Source organism: Tauraco erythrolophus, chromosome 7, assembly GCF_009769465.1.
Source record: "Tauraco erythrolophus isolate bTauEry1 chromosome 7, bTauEry1.pri, whole genome shotgun sequence".
Lineage (NCBI taxonomy): Eukaryota > Metazoa > Chordata > Aves > Musophagiformes > Musophagidae > Tauraco > Tauraco erythrolophus.
This window is the reverse complement of record NC_141471.1, coordinates 47,059,531-47,084,475: the sequence shown is the minus strand read 5'-3', so window position 1 is coordinate 47,084,475 and position 24,945 is coordinate 47,059,531. Positions and strand designations below refer to the sequence as shown.

The 24,945-nt window shown below is 38.8% G+C and overlaps 1 protein-coding gene across 1 annotated transcript in view; it reads left to right on the top strand.

Moving 5' to 3' along the window:
* Nucleotides 1-20,492, top strand: part of SNRK (SNF related kinase) — a 40,279-nt gene extending 19,787 nt beyond the window's left edge. The window contains exons 4-7 of the mRNA XM_086614426.1: nucleotides 7,781-7,922; nucleotides 10,454-10,666; nucleotides 11,778-11,912; nucleotides 16,647-20,492. Of these exons, the coding sequence (XP_086470552.1) occupies nucleotides 7,781-7,922; nucleotides 10,454-10,666; nucleotides 11,778-11,912; nucleotides 16,647-17,865 (1,709 nt within the window). The 3' untranslated portion in view covers nucleotides 17,866-20,492. The remainder of the gene's footprint in view (nucleotides 1-7,780; nucleotides 7,923-10,453; nucleotides 10,667-11,777; nucleotides 11,913-16,646) is intronic.
* Nucleotides 20,493-24,945: the final 4,453 nt, after the last annotated feature.

Here is a 24,945-nt window from a genome sequence, read left to right as displayed (position 1 = left end):
ATTTATGTACAAAAAAAGACCGAAAACATTACAGTGAAACATGTACTAAGCTGTATGTGCTGTATAGGCTTTGTGTCCAATGATTTTTGAAAACATGTTTTATAAAGAGAAATAACTTTCTTCTACTTTTAACTAATTAATATTGTTTTTTATCCTAGCTGATATTTTCTGGAGTAGTAATGTTTGAATTCACGCAGAAACGTTGGGCTTGTTTGTGCTTTAATGTAGATTCAGTAACTTCTGAAATGTGGCTAAGCAACAGAAACTGAAGGAGAAAGAATGCATTTCTAAATGCAGAATTGATGAATCAGAGTAAACTGGGCTATTTTGGAATAAAGGCAGTGGCATGTGTTCAGTAAGACCCTTTCAATGGTGGCGTTTTTTGTTAAAATATCCTTACCGAAATTTGAGATGCACTAGTTTTTAAAAAATAAAGAACAACTGTTTGTCTGGATTTTAATAGTTTTATGCAACCAGCAAAACCCATGCTATTGTCTTCAGCGGAAAATAAGTACTAGTTGCCAGTCTGAATGAAAATAAGAATCGCTTCCAAAGATAAGACTAGTTACTGATGATCATGTCTTAGTCAAATAAAATAACATGTATAGAACAGACGGTTTCATAAGACAGATAAGCTAATTATGAAAATAATTTACTAAATGCCATTTGCTATTTATGCTCTTTTTTGGAGGGATGAGAGAAGGAAAAGATTTCTCCTAATTCTCTTGTCTGGTATGTGTTCTAATAGTTTTTTAATTGGATTTGTAGTGCTTTAAAACAAGGAGAAAACCCAGTTCTGCCTGTTAATTTTGAAAATGTTAGCATTGATTGTGGATCGTCTCTTCCTCAGCCTTCTGCAAGGAAAAAATAAATCTCATTTTTACAAAGACAAAAAAATATCTGAATTAACAGACGGTAGTATCTCTGAGAACTAGAGAGGTCAGTACACAAGTTTATTCAAAGCCTTTTTCATTAAAAGTTAAAAAATGGAAGAATAGTTCAATGAGTTAGAAATTGAGTGTCTATGAAAAAGTAATCTTTGTTCTTTACCCCTACTCTTCAAATTTTACAGCTGGTCTAGTCCAAGCATCTTCCAGATTTGCCAGCAGACTGCGCAAATGGTAGTGTAAAAATACTTGTGATACACAGAAGTGCTGAAATCATCAACACCATTATTCTATACTATCTTGCTACTGGCTTTTTATGCAAGGGATGTGACTTTTAAAAGCTTTTTAGGTTATACAGGGGTGGAGATACTTTTCTTATTCTCCTTTTGAAGCACAAGTGTATCAACATTATAAGAGGCACCATTCCAACTATTCAGTAGTATGATACGAGCTTTTATTCTTTTATACTGTAGTATGTAATTTTTCATCACTATTTCTAATAGAAGTCTCATTTTCTGCAATGTTTGACTTGTCATATGAATTTTTATTCTTAAACTGTTTTGGTTCTTCAGACAATTATCTGAAGCTATGCTATAAATTGGAGCGTTCATTCTGTTTTCCAAAGCCTATGCTGTGAACAGGATCTTAAATTTCAGCTTGTAACAAGCATGCTTACCACTGTCACCCTTGTGAGTTATCAGCCTGGGGGTTTTGTGTCTGAGTTCAAACAAACGGTCTTCAGGTATCACCCAGCTGCTGCCCAGCCCTGAACATGCCCAGAGTGCAGAGATGCTGATGATCTTTACATTAGATTTTTCTATTTAGTTCTGCATAGGAGAACTTGATATTGAAGTGCTGATGTGTTGAGTCTCTTTTAAGGCTTGCCTTCAACAGGTTTCTGTGGATTGGGCTTTCTTCCACAAATTTGCTCTGAAGAGATTGTAGCAGCAGTGGTGATGGCATTTTCTTTAATGTCTTCAGACAGTGGTTAGAGTAATTGCCCATGATGCTGGAAATTGGGGTCCATTTCCATCCTTCATTTATCCAGTTGGTTAATACCTCTGCAGTGGCAAAATAAACATGTAGATGTTTGTCATTTCTATAGAAGTTGGTTTTTCCTTTTTGCTTAAGTGGCTTATAGTAGAAGATAACTATAATGTTCAGCTGTTACAAATTTCTCATTGTGATGTTTACTATAACACCTGACTAAATTTACTCAGTATTACAAATTGTTTCAGAAGAAGCAGACTTTCCGTAGAAAGATCCATCTTATTGACTGAGCAATGTACAGTGTGTAAACTGTTAAGCAGTTCTACATTTGAGTTAGGAGGAAAAAAAAAAATTCCTATCAAAATCTGAAATAAACAACTTTAATAAGCAGACTTAATTTACATTACGTAGTTAAATGTGAATGTGTCTATTCCAAAATGAGTATGGAGTTTTAGCTGCTTAAAATCACAAATTCACATAGTATACATGAAGTGTGACAAGTGTCTGACATCAGACGAAGGGTAGAACTTGAGCAAATCTTAAGCTATAAGGATCCCCTACATCACATAAATGGTAACTTTCTCAAATCTGTAGTGCTTATTTTAGGAGTAAATCAGGAACTTTAGAAAGCAATAAATGGCTAATGAAATGAAGCCCAGCCCCGTGGTTCAGCAGATGAATATGTATATCCTTTGTGCAGTGTACAAACTTGGACATAACAGATGTTTGCCTGCCCTGTGTTTAAGACAGGCGCAGCATAGGCAGCTAATGACGTAGTTTGGTTTCTATGGCAGTGACTTCATGTTATGTAAGGAAGTTGCGTATACACAGCCCTGGTTGTCATGGTTCTGGGAATCCTGCTTGAGCAGTCCTTTCCCGATCAACATTATTTAATGGATTTAAAAACAATAAAGTATTCTTTACTGCAGCTAGCTACTAGTGCTTTTAAAAAGTCCTGATCTCTCTCATTTTATTCTTGTTATAGCAATGGCAGTTTCAAATTACGAGTACCCAATTTAAAGGCTAAATTGCATCTTGAGATCTTCACTGTGCTTTTTTGGAAAGAGACCTTGATTTTTGGCCAATGCAGTATACAAGTGTGCCTTCCTTTGCCATAATAATTCAAAATTTTACAGATTATTTGCATGTTAAATGCATGCAGCATGTCAGGCCTAAATTCTACTTTCCCACCAATTTTCTGAAGAGAGCAAATTAAAATGACCCTTGAGGGGAGGAGAGGAGAAGTAAGCAGTTTCCATAAAGTCTTCAACTGCTAATTACTGAGTAGTAATAAAAAAACCCCTTGCAATTGTGAAAAATAAATTCTTATTTAAATCTTCACTTCTGAAAGTGGGTCTCTGTACCCTTCTCTTCCCTGTGTTCCTCCAGGTAAGAGTCTCAAATCTAGAATCGGCACTGGCACCTGAGTTCGGAGCTGTGATAAGGGAATATAGCTGAAAATATATGCAGAGTTGTTGGCCCAAGCCAAGGAGTTTTGTTTACAAAACCTGCTCCTTTATCTGGTTTAACTATCCAGTAGTACGTTTATTACAATATGTAAAAGTTTTGTCTAAAATGTGATTTTTTTTTTTTACATTAACATAGCACCATACTTTATATATAATCTTAAAATGGAATGTCAGGGATGTGAAGGTGGAGGAAAGGCAGATCTCTGCAGAGTTTTTTACTGTGTGTACTGTATGTCAAACCATATTTGCGTTGAACTGAAGGTGAGATTTTTTAAGTGGCACAAACCATGTAACAGGTCTCGAAAAAGCAGTCTTGCTCTGCGTTCAGATCCTGCCCATATAGTTCTGCACTCTCCTTTGCATTTTTTGACTCTGGCACTTGTGCAACCCTTTAGTGAACCAGGGCCATTCAGTGAATGGGTGCAAGTGTAAACAGATACTGTCGCCTTTGCTTTTAAATGTATATCTACAGCTTCTAATAATGTGTGAAAGCAGTAAACTGTCTCAGCTAGGATTTTTTCCCTGAGTTGACATAAGGTGTATCAAATTAGGAACATACTATAAGGGCGGTCTTCACTAAAAAGGAAGTATGCTTTCGCAAGTGTGTGGAGATCTAAAGAAAAACTTCTGTTCCTTTAAACTTTGAGTTATTTTTCTTCGCCCTTACCCCATTCATTAGCTGGTCTAATAAGAGATGCTGCTTCTTGCTTTGATGAGATGTCAGGCTCTTATTTCATTGCTGCTCCAACATCTTTCTAATCTGCTCATACAACTGTCTTGTCCAAGTTGATGCTTTTGACCAAATCTAGATCTTGACTGAGGCTTTCACTCAGAGTGAAGCCCCCTTTTGTAATAGGGTAAGAACACCCTTTGGGATTTAGAAATGAAAGATCAAGGTGCCACTGTCTGCTCTGCTGACGGAAGTGGTCTCCCCAGCAGAAGCAGTTATCCCCCTTTTGCTACACCTAGTATGTGAGCAGAAATCAGAGATAGCACGAGATGGGCAGCATGTACTGAGCAAGTGCTGGTCAAGGGCTTGGTCAGGTGAGTGCAAACCACTTCTGTCTTCCTTAGGTTCCTTGGGATTCAGAGGACGAAGGAGTTTTCTCTTCATTACTAGGAAAGAATAATAGATGAGTGCTGATTATGGCAGCACAAAACAGTATGGTAAAGAACATTCCTGTATGTGGCCTTCTCTATTGTTTGGAGAAATAATAAATCTGTTAAATAAGCGCTATAAAATAATCTCGGATTCTCCTTTACTAGTTTCTCAGCCCTGTTTAAAGATCTTGAATTTTGCCTCTGTCAGCCAGATGGCACTGTTCTGGAAACCAAGAATTTTCCAAAATGTTCTGTGGTTATTACATTAAATGGGTGAACAAAAATTGTATCTTTAAGGGGAAGAAAGCATTTTCATTTCTTTCCATCTTTTTTTTTTCAGTATATTTTCTGAATTTGACTGAAAAATATGCAGCTATGGATCTCCTCTAGAGAAAAGTGGAAAGTGTAGATACAGGATTGGTTTGGTTTTTGGGTTTTTTAATGTATAAAATGGCTTAAAACTAACAAATCAGGTACAGACATTAGCATTTCTTATATGTGTACCCTATAGTAATTTAACTGTTGATATTTTAAATATTTCAAAATGATATGTGGATACTAACTCATTATTTTGGAATACCTGCTTTGAAGACTTCAGATTCTGAACCTTGGATTTTGAGTTACGCTGAAAGCTACCAGACATAGTTAAACCTACTTGCATGTTGAGAGTGTAGGTTGCTTCTTGAAATTCAGAAGAGTTGTTTACAAATAAGTAAGACTTTTAACCCTCCAGTTTATAGATCCTTTTTACAAAGAGATTTCTCCATTTTGATAGTATTACCTATGTTAAGCTACAAGTGGCTTCAAAACATGCAAAATAAAAACTTTATAACACAAAACCCACAGGGGTTCCTGTTGTCTGTTCTGGAACCTTTTTTTTTTTTGCAGAGAGGTCTGCCAGTAACAATCCTAATTTTTACTTCATACAATGTTGTACGTGTCTTAGAAATAAGTGCCAGTGTGAAATTTTGTGGTAGGTTGGGAAGGGCAAAATAACTTTTGTTACTGTTCTTTTGTATAGGATTGCATGCACCTGTTGGCTGAATAACTGTGGTAGTTTGAAATACCTGTGAATAATCCAGTTCTTATAAACCAGTTCCATGTTTCCATTGTTCTGTCAGGGTTTGTATATTTCAAGTGAAGTTACTTTGAAAATTTGTTTAATGTTTCCTGTCAGGTGCTCTTACCACTTCCTTCACACTTAACCATCCTTTACACTGTTTGGTGTGTGGAGTGAAAAATAATTGTGTTTTGTAGCTGAGTTGAGACAACCCTGTGCTGGTTTAAATGAAGCATTTAAGTTCTGTGTGTTCACGCTATCAACATTATTTTAGTTCTTGCTGTGCTGTGTCACGCTTTCATTTTCTCAAATAAACACCTACGATGTGCTGCTGTGTGGACTTTTCTAAAATACTTTATGCTGAAAGGATACATGAAGCATTTATTGTGGGGGTAGTATGCTAGGGTAGATCGTATTGCAAAATAGATTCTAGGCAAAATTAAAAATTCGAAAGATGACTTCATAGAATTGCATGAATTCATATGTTTTATGTGCTTGCAAAAAATGAGTTCTTATAATCTGTTGTGTGGTGAGAGAGAGAGAATGCACCAAAACTTTTTGGTCACTTTCAAACTAAACAATAGGAGAAAGATGTGAGTAGCTTTACAAAATTAAAGGTGTACCTCCTAGGTGAAATTACCTCTGTCTTGTGAGGCTTTTTAAAATCCTACATCGCAGAACATTTGACTTTCTGGCATCAGGCTATCAAAGTATTAATGCACTTACTGAGTCTTAAACATGCGAATATTCATGTTGAATTGGCAGGTGTACATGATGTGGTGTACTGGCCTCAAAACGCTCAGTACCTACAGGATTGAGGCCCTAGTAAGCGTAACAGAAATCAAATAATTGTCTGAGTTCATAGCATACACTTACTACAAATTAGAGCTCTAAAGAAAATTACCATGTACTGTTTCTGTTCCTCTGTCAGCTAAACCATATGAAGAATGGGTTGTAACTAGCAAAATGAGTAATTGTTCCAGGGAGGAACGTGTGTGATTTACATTATTAAATAAAATTGTAGCCATCCTTCAGCTTTAAATGCATGTCAGGTATTTTGAGTAGGGCACAGAAAGCAAGATGCAGTTGGGTTAGGTAACTTAGTGTGGTTCCCTCTTGCAAGCTCTTCCAGGACTGATGTGTTCTGCTTCTTATGACCACTGCCAGCTGCTCTCCCCTCTTTCCTCATTTCTCTCAGTCCAGCTGTTTGGTTTTACTCAGTACAAACCTGTCAAATGCTAGGATGTAGGACCCAAAATTGCCACTGAAATTTCCAGAGCATGGACTTGTAGCTGGAGTTTGTGAGCATGGCCTTTACTTCAAGCATATTTTGGAGTTATTTATTTTTGTTCAATATGATACATTTCACAGAATTTAAACTTCTTGTATTGAATGCAGTGAAACCTGTGAAATATTTTCTTCTAGGCAAACTCTTCATAAAGATTTGAACTAAAAATTAGCTTTTACAGTGAGTAGAAACCAACTAAAGGGTTTCATGCGCAGCAGTGCTTCTTTTCCATCTTTTGGTATGTCATTTCATTGGGGAACAAGAAAGTTTTTAAATGTTTTTTTTTTATTTTAACACAAGCAGGAATTAGAAGGAAACAAAAAGACTCCCAGAATGTAGTGGAGATCACTGTTAATTGTTATGTTTGATGGATATCTAAAACCCAAAACACCGCACACTTCATAATATGGTTGGCGTGAGAAGATAGTTTTACCTAAATGACTTGATTTATTATTTATCATTAGAAGTATCAAATATTTTTTTAAAGCAACTCTAGTGAAGGAAAAACATACCTAGTTCAGTCTCATTGAAATAAATAACTTCTCTACTTCATAGAGTAACATTAAACAATATTGAGAACAGTTTATTGCTAGTCCTTCAAAAAGGAACGTGCTGTGAATACAAATCTCTTTAATAATCTGTGCCTACCTGTGAAGAAAAGGGTAATGAATTCTTGTCTTCTGAGTGACCAGATTATCTTCAGCTTTATCTAACACTTCGCTGTCAAAGATGTTACACATCTCAAACTGTTATGCATACTTAGTCATGAATTCTGATTCTTTTTTCTCTAAAATTATAAGAGCTGTCAAACAATGGAACTACTGTATTTTGTACTCCAGTGGAATTGCAAATTCCAGAAGTAATCCTGATAATTGAGAGTACAATAATAACCCTAGTATGCATCTCAAGTATATTTCACGGTTCTGATCGTAATTATGTCTGTTTCCTCAACAGTTATTTTAAAATATGTACTATATATTTACAGATATATGGAGTTTAGGGGTCATCCTCTTCATGTTGGTTTGTGGACAACCACCATTTCAAGAAGCAAATGACAGCGAAACCCTGACTATGATAATGGACTGCAAATACACAGTGCCACCTCACGTGTCCAAAGAATGTAAAGAGTAAGTAGAGTACTAAAGAACTTGGAAGCATTCATAGAAGTGGCTTCTCATTACCTTTGGGAGTTCCCCATACCATATTATCAGCATGTGGAATATTCTTTCCTGTTAGTAAGATATTCTGCCTAACTGCTTTTGCTTAGTTTGTTTTTCTTCACATCAACTGAGTAGTTTCTTGCGTACCAGTATTGTGTGGTGTTGAGTGTTTTTTTGTTATTCTTTGTGTCTCTTCTTACTAAAGGTTAATCTCATATTTTTTTGCCAATAGGTTTTTTCCACACTTGTGTGAAACTTAATTTTGATTTTATGCAATGTATCTTTTATGTGTCTCAGTTGTCATGCATTTTATAAATCATTGAAGAAGCTGCTCACCACTGCCTGGCTTTGGCCACCACTCTTACTGGACAAATTACAAGGTGTTGCTGAGAGTATTTTGTTGGCAGGGGTTAAAGGTAATGATTCCTATAGATTTCTGTTCAAAATAAAAGCTGTCATAAACCCAAGGATATCACAGCAAGTTTTGCTCATCTCCAACTGAAATTGCAGCTGCAAATCAACGTTCTAGGCAATCAAGGGAGAAAAAGATTCTGTCTGCAAATACCATGTGCCACTTGGGAAACATGACTCATTTTGATATGTTGTTTTTCTGCAGTGTTCACTGCAGCTTTTTTACTTTTTGATATGTTCCAATATTTCCCTGTTGGTTAATGACCTCTTCAGTCCTTTTAATATATATCCCAGTTGCATCACTTAGCCTATGTTACAATGTTTGGCTGGGTTCTTGAATCTGCAATAGAGTATGTTTTCATTTTCAAGATGAAAGTCCAGATGCTTTTATAAATGCTTTTGGCCCAGTCAAAAAAACTAGAGCAGCATCTAGGATTCTGTTATTTGACACAGAATGAAATTTGTTACATCTGTGGTCGAAATGAGCGTTGCTCTCTCCACTTGTCATCTGCATGGGCCAGGAATCTCATGCATAACATGATGCCATATAGCTGGTCTTCGTGTCTTGTCATTAGTGTCTAGCATTTCCGGGGACACGGAAAAGCTGCTGTCAGTGCTGTCAGCAGCTTGAAGAGCTTTACATACAGGAAGGGGTTTAAAATGCAACACAGGAAGAGGTTTAAAAGAGAGCTTTTATCAGTGAACTGTATCAAATAAGTCTCTTGAGATGCTGCATGCTGTGCTGAGGCCAGGAAACTTACTTTTTGCAGCCTTTTGCTTAATATATTGGCTAATGCTAGCTTCGTTAAAGGCTCGAGTAGATCTGCTTTCTCTACACGATGCATCAACAGGGCACAGTCAGTTACCAAAGTTCTCTACAGGTTAAGGTTTCTTAGGGAAAAGACTCTGGGAATGTTTAAACTTTCAAGTGAAAGCATTCTTGGTGGTACATGTGGTACATTTCAGTGGTTTTCCTACAGGTGTAGTTTAAAAAAAAGTCAAATGAAGTATATAGTTTGTTCTCTTTCTGTCACAGTATTAACAAAAGCACAGAAAATGAAGGCTTCTATGTCTTACTCCACCTTTCCTTTTGGTAAAGTCAGAGACCACAGTTACTGAGTATATATGTGACATTCTTTTTTTTACAGTAGAGTTTTAAGTATGAATTAAGCTCCGTTTTTAACTCCATACATCATCTCAGACTAAAATAATAAATAATAATTTAAAAATTGTGATTACCTTTGTGATTTGTGTGGCCTTGCAGTGTGAAGTTGTGTGGTGAAGTATTAGTGCAATAAAAAGCATTATGTGAGAACCGCAGAACTTTCATTCCACATGTTGGAGCAATAAAGTTTTATTTGGAACCTTGGCACCGAAACTGTATATCCACGTTCTGTTTGTTGTGCAAAGCCAAAAATACCTCCCCCGAATTTTTCGTGTCTAGTAAGCGAACAGAGATGTGCTGTGCTAATCAAGTCTTCTTCCTCTGTTTATTTGGGGAATTTACGCACTTCCTTCCCAGCACTTGTAAACACTCAGTATCAACTCGTTAGTAGGTTTGTCACTTCATCATCCCAGACAGTGTTCTGTTTTGGATTTTTTCTCTATGGATAGAACAGTTCACTATTCTTTCAGAGATACTGAAGAATCAGATTTCTGATAGCTATTTCAGAATAAAATATTTGTACTTATCTTGCCATTCCATATTCTTGTTGACAGCAGCAATAATAGAAAATTATATTTGTTATTTTACAGATCAGCCTGTAGGCCATCTGTGACAGCTGCCCTGTAAGACCTATTAAAACCAAACAAACCAGAAAAATCAGGTTAAGAAGCTAAATACAGTAACTGAAAACTGCAGTGTTTTTGATATTTATAGTGTTTAATAAGTAAATTGTTTGTTTCAGTTCAGCAGTACTTGGAATGTCTTTGAGAATAATTAATTTTCCATCACGTTGTTTACTGTAGAGACTTCTAAAGATCTATGTGGACCGACAGCAGAAAACTTCTTGCTAATGTTGCTCTTAAAATGGCTGCTTTTTAAACACCTGAGTGCATTTTGTTTAGATTTATTTTTTTATTCACAGTTTAATTACACGGATGCTGCAGAGAGACCCGAAGCGAAGGGCATCTTTGGAAGAGATTGAAAACCATGCATGGCTTCAAGGAGTTGACCCATCTCCTGCAACAAAGTACAACATTCCTCTTGTGTCATATAAAAATCTGTCTGAGGAGGAACACAACAGTATAATACAACGCATGGTTCTTGGTGATATTGCAGACCGAGATACAATAGTGGAGTAAGTTGTCAGTTTTCTATATGCAGTTTGGTTTGTACATGTGTTATTTTCGATTCAAGAGTGTCACAAGAACCTCGGCACTCCAGTGTTTAAACATCAAGCCGTTCAGTTAACAAACAAAATATTACAATCTTGCTCTGTGACAGGATATTATAGGATGAGAACTACTTGAGTAGACACAACCTTAGGAAAAGCTTCAAGAAAAATAGCTTGGAACAGTGTTCAGTTCCTGCAGTAGTTTGCCATCTTGAGTAAACTTAACTGCTTTGAAATCTGTGCTTTTACTTGTGCTTCATCTTGTGCGTATTTGGAGGTGATAAAATTCTAGCATTTTTCCCTTAGTATGTTTCCAGTATACCTGAATCTTTCTTAATTTAAAATATTATTCCTTTTATTTGTATAATCCAAAATACTCATTGCCACTGAGTGCGCTTACTAGAAAGCAACATAGTTTTTTCTAATAGATTAAAACACCCACGTTTCTAAAGTATTCCCAAAATTGAAAGAGGACTTAAAATTGTTTTTTTCTATTTGTGTTTAAACTGGAAAAACTGTTACTATCTTGCCATTTGTGTGGTGGGGGAAGCAGCAGTTTTGCTTTTTAAGCTTCACTGCGTATCAGTGGCATCCTTTCTGTTAGAATGTCTGAATGATGTTTACTGGCTTACGGACTTAATTTTACTGCAAACTTAATGTGACAGCCCTAAAATAATGAAAGTTTTTCCTTCAGTTGTTGCATAAACAAGTACTATACTTTGTGGTTGTATGTGCCAGTGGGAAAGCCCACCATTGGTGCATAACAATGAAATACAATTTTATCATTTAAAGCATGGTAAGTAAAAATTACGTAATTTTGGGGATGATATTCTAAAGATATCCTCATTCAGGTATAGTTGAAATTACTAGACTTGTTGGCTCTTTATTTTTCATAAAACCAAGACATGCTTGTCAAAATATCAACAATATGCAGTTCTTGACATGCTTGTCAAAATATCAACAATATCAGGTGCTCTTCCTGCCATGCGATGTACAGCAAGGTGTGTGAGATGCATGTCCAGTTTTCTAAAAACTATTGATTTATGCTTTATTTCATGTTTTGTACTTTCCTTAGGGCATTGGAAACTAACAAATACAATCACATCACTGCTACTTACTTCTTACTAGCTGAAAGGATTCTGCGAGAAAAGCAAGAGAAAGAAATTCAGACCAGATCTGCAAGCCCTAGCAACATCAAAGCTCAGTTCAGGTAAGAATTTAGGAATTGAAATGGTTTCTTTTCTTTTTAACATGTAGTGAGAATATTACTGAATTGCTCAAGTACACCTTTCTTAAAAAAAGTAAAGTACTTATTCATGGCGAGCTTTAAATGCCTTTAAAGTGCTGTGGATGCTTCAGAAGCTGTTCAAAAATCAGTGACCAATAATATTTTCAGCTCTTACCATTTTCAAGAAATGCCTAATCAGTTTGAAGTCTGTATCTGAAGTAGTACGTGTTCACACCTGCTAGGAAAGGGCTGTTGCATGTTCATTGACCTTCAGTTCCTCATACAAATTGTGTATGTAATGTCCCTGGAAAAAATTTAGTTGCATAATCCATAAACATGTTGATGGGGAATTTAGTTACAAATGAGAAATCACTCTGAATTTGATGTTATAGTTTAGTTCTTAGCATTGATTTTTTTAATGGGCCAAGCATCCCCTAAATCAAGCTTGGAGCAAACATCTGTAGGGTATGTTCTTTTTACTATCAGTTGATATGCTTATTGTCTAAGGAAAACTGTTGAATTAATTGTTTTAATCATCCATTTAAAGATATTGCAATAGATAGGTTTTTTTTTTTAGTTTGACAAAAACAGGATTAGAAAAACCTTATAGTAAGGTTCCCTGAGATTTTCAAAGCTTCACCTTGTGACACAGTAAAACTAAAGGGAGAAGCGGGGTTCTGGCATCTAGTAGGTACTGATGTGTTCAACCAGTCCATTTGCTCTGCAACCAGTTATCAAAGGATCTCATTTTCAGTTACAGCAGTATATGTTTCAAAACAAAAAAATGAAAACCAACCAAACAAAACCCAAACCAACCGATCAAAAACCAAAAACAAAACAAAAAGGCAAATAGTAGAGTTTCTGCCTGCACATTGATATTGAAGCATGCATGAACAGTCATTTTTCTTAAACATTTTGTTTTTAATTTCCTAAGTGTTAGAATACAACTAGGGATCTGCTGGTATTGAAAAAAATCTTGATTGGCCCATCTTGACAATCTTTCCAGTGAAGACGGAGGTTGTGCTGAGGCATTTCCATTAATTTTTGTTCTTTAACCCCTAATGTCTTCAAAAGCTGTCTTTTAGGTTTTGGTACAATATTATTGGTAACTATTATTAGCAATATTAATTGTTAGTAGCTAATCTCTTAATGAGAGAAGAATATTAAGTGCTGGTGCTGATGTTTAGAGTTGCTGCCTACATTCAGTGGTTTTAATCTACTGGTAAGATTTAAAGAAAAAGAAAAAATAACTTATTTCAAAGGTTTCTTTGTGCAACTTCCATGCAAAGGTGGCACGTGAAATCATTTAATAGGAATGATAATAGGGACATAAATGCTATGGTGTCCTTCTGGTGCACTTCCATATTTTCCTTGGCCTAACTGATAAAAGTAAGGTACTGCCACCTCAAGTTCAATCTAGGAAAAAAAGATGCCTATTAGAAATTCAGGGCACATGCTTTGGAAAACAGGTTAAAGACACATCATCTCCATTGATTGTTACCTTGGATTTAGGTTGAGATTTTGGAGGCTTTTAGAGGAGTCTCTTCCAAATGCCATTCCATCTTCCTGAATAATGAGTTGTTTTTCTCTGAACTTTACAGTGGTTCTCAACATCTTTGTCATCTCCTGATGAGACTGCACACTGTGTTGTGCACTAGAGTAGACTGAAATTTTGTTGCTGCACTTCTAAAAGGTCATTCACTCCATGGCCACTTATGTAGGAAATGTTATCTTCTGTTGCATGGTTACAAGTGCTTCAGAAGAGTTATTGTTGCAGGCGACTAAGGGCTGCCTACAGAACCCAAATGGTCTGGAGTTTGGTGTTACAGAGCTTACCTCCTGCAAGGGTAATACTGTAACTCTCACCCTGCAGTTCTCTTAGTGGATAATCCTCTTATATTATGCCAATTTTTTTTTAAAAAGAGATCCAAGCAGAGCATTGAAATGTCTGATATGAAGCATTAGTTATAAAACAAATTGCTTTTTAGGAAATCTTTGAGTTCACCTTCAAATGAAAATTCTAAAATGACAAAGTTTGCTTTTAAATTGTTTTTTCTTTGCATCAGCATCACTGTTTCAGTAGAAGAGCTGCTCCAGTTATATAAGGAACTGGAACAAATGAGTACATTGAATGTAAATCTTGATTAAAAATTTGTAAAGTTGAATGGAGTAGTTGAAGCTTGCCCTATAAGTAGGAATTTTCTGTTCATGACGAGGACATCTGCATAAACTTAGAAACTCTTGCCCTTATAGGTCCCAGGTAGCTTTTCCTCGTCTTCATGATGATTCTAAATTCAAAGTGTTTACATAGAATGACCTCATGGAAAGACAATGTAGTAGTGCATTACTTTGATTTTGAGACTTCAAAAGATTTTTTTTTTTTTTTTTAAATACAATAATTTCACTTACTTGCAACCTGGAGCTTCCCTTCTGTCCTGCTCTCCCCTCAGGCCTACTGGGAATAACGGGGGGGGAAGGGAGGCAAACATGGACTATGAGAGATAAACATACTGTAGTGAGGAGGTTTATTGCCTGGAAACTACAGTACTGTTAGAGACTATATTTACTCTTTATTGTGACAGCCACAGAACTCTTCCTTTTTTTGCTGACAAGCCAGTCTGTTCTTAAACCATGATACATTCTTGAAACATTTAGATCTTCATTTTCTGTCACTTTTGTAGTTATGTTTCTAATTTATTTAGGTCCTATTTGTTAATCACTGGCAGTTGTTTGTGTTTAAAATACCCAGCATAGCACAAGTCCTCAGAAAACTAGGTCAGTAGTTCCCAGTGTTTCTGGAGCCAGCTGGAGCCTAAGGGAAGATGCTGGTGTCAAACCAAGGAGGACCACAACCTAGGCTCCACTTCTTGTCTGGACAACTTGGGTGAGAGCTGCTGGTTGTGTGGCCTCCCTCCAGGCAGAGCTGCTCTGGAGGGAAATGGTGGGAGGGCACCAGCAGCTCCTAGTGCCCAACAAGACAGGCTCACACGGGTGTTGGCAGCCAGGTCCTACTGGTAGAGGATGCTGGTGGGTTTTTGTATCACTGATTTGCTAAGCAAAACTGAAGCTAGCACTTCAGAACAAAGTCTGCAGTCAGGCTTGGTGAGTTTCATGTTGGCTTTAATGAAGTACTCTCCTTCAAAGTTCATACAATTGGGAAGACAGTTGTCAATTGTTACCTGTGTAGACCCTTGAGTAAAGCAGTCCTAGTGCAGGTGCTTTCATTAACTTTAAACACAGAAAGAACACATTTAGAATAAGAATAGCAGTGTCTGAGCTTTCCTTGTTTCTTGGGCTTGACCTTTTGACACAGCAGAGAACAGGACGTTGGTATGATCATTCCATCTTTGCATGCAGGCTGTCCCAGCAGATATTGGGGGTTACACTTGGTATGAAATACCATCTGCTTCCTCTCCTGCTTTCCTCCTGTACCTTGCTTGTGAACTGGGCTATGAAGTCATGCAGCCCTTTCTTTTGGCACACCCAAAATATGGTTGGGAATGTCTTGTAATATGGTATCCATGTGTGAACAGAGGTCTCTACTACAGTTTTTCATGCAGTATGCTAGAGTATTTCAGTTATGTAAAGTTAAATGATTGGCAAACTTTCTTAAATTAAAGGTAACTCCTACTTTGAGAGAAAAAAATTCTTAGAATTTCTTGGTCTCCACAAGAAATGTGGGGCTTGTGCTGAGCGAAGCAATTGAAGAATTATTCAGTGGTAAGGTTGTTCTGTAGGTGTTGGTTTTTTTGATTAGGCTTTCAAAATACAGAGAGAGGAAAGACTGTCAGTCTTTGTTCTTAATATGGTTTGTGTGCACTATGGGAAAATTATGATATGTATTAAGACATCAGCTGCTAAGATAGTATCCAATGACTTGTATTTTACTTTAAATCTTATCTCCAGTACCTAACTGTAAAACTGATTCATGCTCAAGTGTTACTTTCATTTTGATTTGAGCTAATGCTGGTACAGAGTCATGTTTTGAACTTTGATTTACAGTTTATCCAAGTGTCGTATTCTTAAGCAGCTTGAGCCCTGAATTCATGCAGCTGTATTATTCCAGTTGCTCAGCTAAGGACAAATAAAGTATGATCTCAATTCATGTGTGTTTAAAATTAAAAAGGATTTTGTAGAACAGAGCTTGGTCTGAATGAGACTGACTGAAAATGACAGACTGTTTCTTCTGACAACTTTTCAGTCTCACTCATGTTAATTCTAACCTAATTTTTATGTTAAGAATACTAGGGAACAAATAACAGAAGCTTCAGATTAAAAGTAGTTTGCAATACTATTTGATTTAAGTTGTGTTTAAATTGGCTCCTATCTTCCTCTAGGTACTGGTGGCTCTATACCTACTTCAGATTGTTTTCTTTGAGGCACAATTATTTAAAGTTTTTTACTGCTCAGTTCCTTTTCTGAGAGCAGTGAAATCTTAAGATTTCATGTGACAGTAACCAACGTAAGTTCTAAACTAAGCTTTTGTATATATGATGTTCCTTTCAAATAACACCATTTCTACAGGAATGTGTATTCTCTGAGAATGTTTTTTTTCCTCAGTTACCCAATACTGTTGTTTACAAACATGCCACTCAGCAGGCCCATTTGTGTGGCAGTAGTTGTGCGCCTCCTGTGCAGATCTGATGTTTCTTTATGTGTTCGGACATGCTTGCCATCATGTAACTTTCCTTTTACCCTTTATAATTGTTTATGTAGGCAATCATGGCCAACAAAAATCGACGTACCCCAAGATCTGGAGGATGACCTTACAGCTTCTCCTCTCTCCCATGCGACCGTTCCTCAGTCACCAGCTCGCACAGCTGAGAATGTTCTCAACGGCCACAGGAGCAAGGCGCTTGGCGACTCGGCAAAGAAAGAAGATCTCCCGGAATTAGCCGGACCGGCACTTTCAGCAGTCCCGTCGGTGAGCTTAAAACCCACTACGAGTGGCCGGAAGTGCCTGTTCAGAGTGGAAGAGGATGAAGAGGAGGATGAAGAAGATAAGAAACCTATTTCTCTCTCCACTCAAGTTGTCCTGCGCCGTAAGCCTTCCGTTACGAATCGTCTTACTTCGAGAAAGAGTGCACCAGTCCTCAATCAAATCTTTGAGGAGGGCGAGTCAGATGACGAGTTTGACATGGATGAGAACTTACCCCCAAAGCTCAGCAGGTTAAAGATGAACATCGCTTCACCTAGCACAGTGCATAAACGCTATCACAGGAGGAAAAGCCAGGGACGGGGCTCTAGTTGCAGCAGCTCGGAAACAAGCGATGATGACTCGGAAAGTAGGAGACGCCTAGACAAAGATAGTGGCTTTACTTACTCCTGGCATAGGCGGGATAGCAGCGAAGGGCCGCCCGGCAGCCAAGGAGATGGTGGTGGGCAAAGCAAACCAAGTAACGGAAACGGAGGGGTAGACAAAACGAGCCCTGGTGACAACAACAAAGGCGGGGGGAGTCCCTCTGGTAGCTCCAGCGGTAGCACCAACAACACTTCAGGTTCTACTCGGAGATGTGCTGGATCTGGAAACTCAATGCAGCTGTCATCTAGAAGTGCAGGGGAACTGGTTGAAAGCCTGAAGCTAATGAGCCTTTGCCTAGGTTCACAGATTCACGGCAGCACTAAATACATTATTGATCCTCAAAACAATCTGTCCTTTTCCAGTGTGAAAGTACAGGAGAAATCGACATGGAAAATGTGTATAACTTCCAGCGGAAGCGCAAACCAGGCTTCCTCATTGGGCACCCTAAAATTTTTTTCTGACCAAATGTCAGACACAGCAAATGCATTGGAACAGATAAAGAACAGGAACTTGAAAAACAATGTGCTACAACTACCTCTCTGTGAAAAGACGATATCTGTGAATATTCAGCGGAATCCAAAGGAGGGGCTGCTGTGTACCTCCAGTCAAACCAGTTGTTGTCACGTCATTTGACAATGACCTGACTTTAGCTCAATCTACTTGACAGCATTATTCTTCCTGTTCAGAGCTGTGAACACCTTGTCACCGGACCCCCTTTTGTTGTCTTAAGATTTTTAAGTGGGCTTTGAGCAGTTATTTATTACACTTTAATTTTGTGTTTGCTTGATGGTATGACAATGCATGGTCTTTGCATGCTGCTAGCTGATATGTTTTTCTTTTACAACAAAACAGAATATTTTATTGTGTAATTTTTACATTTTTAATTTTACTATGGAAGATCTGGATGAAATTAAAATAAATATCTGGATCCTAATGTAAATGGAGCACTTAGAAGTTTCATGTTCTGCACTTAAACTAGAGAGAGAAGCTTTTGTTTGCTTGTGAAATGTTAATTCTTGTTCTGACCTTCTGTGATATCTAAAATAATGTGATATGTGGCATACTTCTATGTGTCTGAAACAGAACCAAAGCAATAATGTTCTGATGCTGAAAACTCTTCAGGGAGCTTTCAGATGTTCCAAGGCTTGTACAAAGCAAAGATGCACTGAAAATTAGTGATCCTGAAATATGATTTTTAAACCCACACCTATTTGTCTTAAGCTATAATATGGATAAAGTTGTGGCTCAAAAATCAAACTGAAAAGATCTTGTTTTGCTAGAGGCAGTTTTCTTTAAAAAAAAAAAAAAAGGCAAGTAGATTTGTAAGGCAGCTTTCTCCCATAGAAATATGTTAATATTACAAGCAGACAATCTTCTTTTTTAATATAACAAAGGTAAATTATTAAGTCTACTTCTGAGTTTTTACATGCTAACTGAAAATAAAGTATTTGTATAAATTACTTTTGTTATTAGTATATCATGACACTTAATATTTTAGGTTTTTACCTTGTAAACCTTCTCCCCTATCCTCTCCTTCCCTCTCTGAGATTACAACAGGCAATAAGGGATGGAAAACCTATAGGTAATTGGATTCAAATTGAAATTGTTATTGTCTTTGACACTTTTCTCACTATTACTCTTTTTAACACTTAAAATACTGCTGTTTCCCACACGTACACCACTTACTTTTCTCTCAGTAATAATGCTTTTTCATAAAGTCAATTAAAAATAGTATATAGGAAAGTATTTATTTTACAGCTCTTAGCCTTTCTGTTGGATTTCCCATTGCCATGGCAAGGTCTTGATTTAGAGTATTTCTGTACAAAAGGATACTTTTGACCAGATGAATTAACTTTGTGGAATTTTATTACCTAGAATAAAATATATTGCAGATTCCTAGTTTTGGGAAGGGCAAGAATGTTTTATTTTTTCATGCTGTGCACTGGGTCTTCTAAGCAATGCTAGTGAAACTGGTGGTATTATGTAGCAGCGTCCTGGGCAGACATTGCATGTCTGAGAGGAGTTTACACTGTTGAGCATCTTGTAACACTTGCAGAATGGTCAAATACAATGCATTTCAGGCCCACTGCAGAGTGAGCAGAGCACCAAAGAACAGCGTTAACGCTTGGTCGTAATTTCTGCAGCTCGTGACAGCTCTTCTTGATGAGCAAAAGGCTTTTCTAGGAGAGTCTAAATTGCATGGGGTATTCTTACTGGCTGGCCTAGCGGGGATTTTACGTTCTGCTTCCTGAACAAGGCAAAGGATAAGTGTTTTACTTCTCCAGGTTTTAAACTCGAGTTGCAGTTTAGTCAGTGTGGTATTTATAAATCAAAAGCTACAAGAATAGATGTGTGGGTGAAGCCATAGAACATGTTTGTTTGAAATTCTTGAGCAGGGATCTTATCAAGGGCCAGAAATGAGATGCGTGGTTCACAGACAGTGAGCGTAACATCCAAGTAGGAGACGAGTTTATAAAGGGCATTGGCAATAAACTTATTTGTTGCGTTCTTTTTCCAAGTATTGTAAATACTCTTTCCTGATATTATGTACAGCCTTGGAATGGCACCTTTTAACTAACCCCAGGTGTATTTTGTTTCCAATGTTTTTATATACAACTGTATATATGGTGCTCACTTTAGAACAGCCGTGTTGACCATTTATGCTGCATAGTTGTATTATAGCCTTATAGTTGTGTGTGGTTGGTTGAACCTCTGGGTGTACAGATGTTAGTCTGAGTGGTGTCCTTGATCCATTCGTTGATAGATGAATGACTGTGCATGTGGTGTATGTTGTATTATGTTGTCACTTAAAAGGAAGGGCGAGAATAACCACTACATTAAGATAATATTGGACCAAACTATTTAGAGCAAGTAAACAGTTTCTTGTACCCCTTAACGTGTCTTTCAAAGTTGCATATAGTTACAGTAGTGTATAAATTAATATTGTGGAAAAACAATTAGTCTTGTATTTTTCTGTATGTGTGTATATAAATATATATATAAAAAATAATGTACCTCTAGCAATTTAATCTGTATTTAAGATGTGACAATCTTGACACAGAATTTTAAGAGTAGCAGTATAAATAAGCAGAACTAATGAACAGAAATATAAAAATTTCTCACCAAGAAAGAATCTGTGTGTGTGTGTGTTAAGAGGGTACAGAAATATCAGCTGATCTTATTGCTTCGAGCAACGTTTGGCTTTTTCATTGTATAAACATCCATGGTGTGCGACAGAAATGGAAAATCCAGTTAATAAAAGTGATGTCTTGATTGATGCATAACCTACGGTCTGCATGTCCATGCAGTTTGTTACGCCTGCTGCGTCACTGTGTGAGGGCGGCAGCAGCTCCTGGCAGAGCCCTGGTGCTGCAGCACATGGGAGGTCAGACCTTCCAGAGACGTGCTTGTGGGGAGCAGCCACTGCCTGGCTCAGCAAGCTCACAAAGAGTAACAACAGAAAGCAGCAGAAACGTAAGCTGGGTTGCCTTGAACAACTACAGCTGCGCGTGTGGATGCGTGTTAATTTGCAAACTTTCAGTTATTCTCTTGCATAGATGAAGCTTGTTTGTTTGGCCTTAAAGGTTGTCACAGTCAGCATCTGCTCAAATAGCTTTTTGTGTGAAGGTGGAGGAGCTGGTTCTTAGGCAGAGCTCCAGAATGACTTAAATGGTTTAGGAAACGTCCTCTAGCTGAACAGCAGCTTGTTCATGTTTTTGGCACGCTTGTCCAGCTTAGTATCTGAGCAAACCTGGTGCTGTTCTGGCAGCTTGTGCCTGGCACCTCTGGAACACACAACACCACGGGTTTCAAAATCTCAGTTAGAATGTCTGCCGTGTGTGCCCAGGTGAGGCAGATGAGTCTTGGCCACACACATCTGTTACAGTGACGGGAGGGATACCTTGCCAGCCCTGCTGCAACTCTTGGGAAAAATAAGGTGCTTTACTTGGGTTTTTCTTGTTAGATGAAATGGTTGATTGTACACCAGTTTGCCAAATATCCACAGGTGCTGTGTAAACTAACTTTTTTTTTCTTGTGAATGTATGTGAGTTGAGGTTCTCCAGTATAGATTGAATGTTTTTAATCCAAACATAACCCAGTACTATTCTTTGCAATGTTAAATGGGCAGTAGTAAAAAACCAAGTTTGGCATCAGCACTGCCGCCTGCCAGAAGCAAGCAGCGGGGCAATGCTGACTGCACACCAACAGCTGGGCGTCTTAAGACAAAGCTATTGTCTCCCAAACTGCCCGAGATCCAAACGCATCGTGTAAGGCACAGCTCTACCCGCTGTCACAAGTAACAGGATCCCAAGGAGTTAATTCCACTTATTTACTGCAACTGCTTCACAGTGTATGTTTTATAACTGTATCCCACCTTGCAGTGTTTAGACTGCTGTGTGCTGGAAAACATCTGCTCCTGAACATGCAGTCTACCATTAAGCATGTGAGTACGGAACTGAGAGAACAACTGAAACACCTCAGCTCAAATCCAGGTGTGTGCTGCCACTGTCACCACTTACAAACTGCTCTGCCTTAACATCTAGCTAGCGTAGAATAACACATTTTTGGGTGTATTTTTTCCAAGGTTCTGGGAGCAGCGGCTCCAGCCGAGGAGGGGGCAGCAGCATGAGCCAGCACTTCTGAAATGCCTCCTGCCCATGACAGTAAGTGCATGGGACTGCCTGAGAGTGGGCAGCTTCTGGTATCTCCTTGTGCATGTTCCCAGTTTACCTGTAGAGAGATCTCTGGCGCCATGTGGTTGGAGCAGTTCAGCGCAACCTGCTCAGTGTCTTCTGCAGCGGTATCACACAGAGCCTGTGATTTTAACTGCTCACAAAACGTGAATCGTAACCAGGCAGACAGGGTATGGAGGCAGGGTGTTGGGCACACCTACAGGGATTCATGGCATGGAACAGGTGATGTCATTATACACAGTTCATGTACGATTGCTTTATGATGGCTAGTTGTGAGAAGCTGTACCCATAGGCTTCTGCAGCTGGGACCTTGCTGTTGCTGGTGAGCCTCCCAACTCCAGTTAATGCAAAACAGGGTGGGAGGCAGTAGGAGGCAAGGAACTGACGAGGAGCTCAAGGGACTATGACCGTGCCTCAGCAAGGAGAGGTGTAACAAATCTTGTGGTACCTTCCTCTTCTTTAAGACAAGCCTGAGCAATAGCATCTCAGTAGTTCGTACGTGCAGATCAGATTTTTTTAAAATATTTCATTAGTGAATAAACATGCCAGCCAGTTACAGAGAAATTCCAACTTGGATGGCTGGCAATAAGCAGAACTGGGACAAAGTGAAATGTCCTACACATTAGAGACAACCCAGCCACACTGACAGCCTTTCCCATGGTTGAGTTTATGTGGATGAATCAGAACAGATCTGTCTGTCGCCAATGCCAGATTATGACTGACTTTCGATAAAAGGTGCATGTTGGAGTAATAACGCCTTGACATGACTGTACCTGGGAAAGCGTAGCGGTGACTCATTTGTTCAGTTGCCGACTGGTTAAGGCCAGCTGGGCTCCCTTGCTGGAGTTGTGTAGTTTGGTGTTTTGAGGGACAGCTGGACTGCCCTCCTTAGGAGCAATGTCTTCGTTGCTGTTTTCACCTGCGTCCTTGCAGCACAGGCTGTGGCTACTGGGTATGTTTGAGCTTAAAATGGTAATTTCTTGTAAGACCAGTTGACTCCGTTTGGCCTATCTGTGTGTATTACAAATGACATCAATTTCTAGAAGTCAAGAACCCTGAATTAGTGACAGAGTAAAGTCTATTATACTGGGGGGGGGGGGGGGGAAATCTCTATTTACTTTCCCAGATGGTAGAAGAATTATGTCTCGTGAAAAATGCAACTATACTTGATACTTTAGAGGACTTGAAAAGCATGGGGTTTTTGTAAGGACTCAAGACATGTCATGTCAGATCTCCTTAGCAATTAATTTCAGCAAACACTTGTGTAACATCTTCCTCTTTCCTCCCTCTCACTCCTCTCTCTTGAGAAACAGAGGGCTGGGAAGGCAGAAGGGAAGGATTTGTTTTTCTCTGGGCAACTGTTTGCCACATGCGCTCAGCTTGAGTGCCCAAGGCCTGGGAGAGGTTCGGCTCGGTGCTACAGACCTGGGAGCCAGGAGAAAGGGCTGATGCGCTCTCATTCTTACACCATGCCCAGGATTTTCCTCATCACACCAGTGATGACAGCTGCCATCATCACCATGTTTTATATCAAACAGCAGGGTGCAGAGAGATCCCTCCTCTCTAAGGGCATCAGTCTTCAGGGCTGACACATGAATCACCAGGCTCTGCTGTTGGATCCAGCCTGATACTGTCACTCAAGCCTCCAACTCGTGGATGAGGCCTGGGAGACCTTTCCTGAAGAAAGCATGTGGTGGTAGTAGGCATGGTTCCCACTGGCTTGGCTTATTAGAATAACGAAGTAAAGAAGTAATTCTTAATTGGTGCAAATCTGGAATGAGATTCAAGATGAATTGCCCAGATCGAGGCAGGCTAAAATGCCCAGAATCACTTGCCTGCTTACAGAGGAACCTTTCCTCATGTCATAATTCCAGCCTTTTCCTCTTCTACTGTCTTCAAGTTCATGGCAGGGGCTGCAGAACAGCAAGTCCAGTAGAGACGCTGAATCAGCAGATCCCTCTGGGCCACACAGTTAGACCTGCGGCTTGCAATGTACATGATGAGAGAATTTTTGCATCACCAGTACATTATTTTTGACTGTCCTTTCCCTTAAAAACAGCTTGCTTGGTTGCAATTGCTGTTGCTAAAGAGCCATGTAATTCACTAATACATGCCTTATAGATAGGTACCGGCTACTGCCACACGGTTGTCTGCCCAAACAGGATGCCTCCAGCCTCATCCTAGGTTTCTCCCTGAAGCTTTAGATCAGAGATGCGCTTATTTTTATTTCTTAGACCCTGGCATTAAAAGAACTGCCACAGACCCAAGTCTGTTTGCCTGCACTCCTGGAAGGTCTGGAGCCAAGGCTGTCTCTGTAATACAGGGTGTCTCCAGTTGGGTCAGAGACTGCGCCATCAATCTCCAGGGACAGACTCGCTGCCCACAACAGGGGCACAGGCAGAGTGTGAAGTGTTCCAAAGCAGACGCTCAGAGCCCGTTCATACTTTCCACAACCCCTGCGTGAACTCACCACCACTTGCCTGAAGGGCCTGAGCTGCAGCTTCAGCTACGGCTGTATGCAAACTGCTTGATGATCCCAAGACTAAGACAGAAGATGCTTACAGGGAACCAGACACCTCTGATCTAGGTGGCTTTGTTTCCTATCGCTTCAGCGCACATTCCCTTTTCCCCTGTAGCCCACTGTGCCCTTCTCTATGGCACGCTGAGAAAAACAGGCCAATGGCCTCGTACATTACCCAGACTAGGAACAGGCAGGTGGATTACACGGCTTGTGAATGGCAGTTACTGGTAAGTATTTTTCTTATTCTAATACCTTCATCTGACAACAGATTTTTTTGTCAGTAAATGTCATCCCTAGCATCCCACAATTTTTACAGATGCATTTGCAGAAAGATTGAGAACAGAAAGAAAGAGAACAATGCAGAGACAGAGACATTCAGAAGTATAGACAGAAACATTTTTTTCTTTCAAATGAGAAATGAAAACAGATGACATCATGAATGTAAAAAAAAACAAACACCAACAAACAAACGAAAACCTAGCATCAAACAGTATGAAA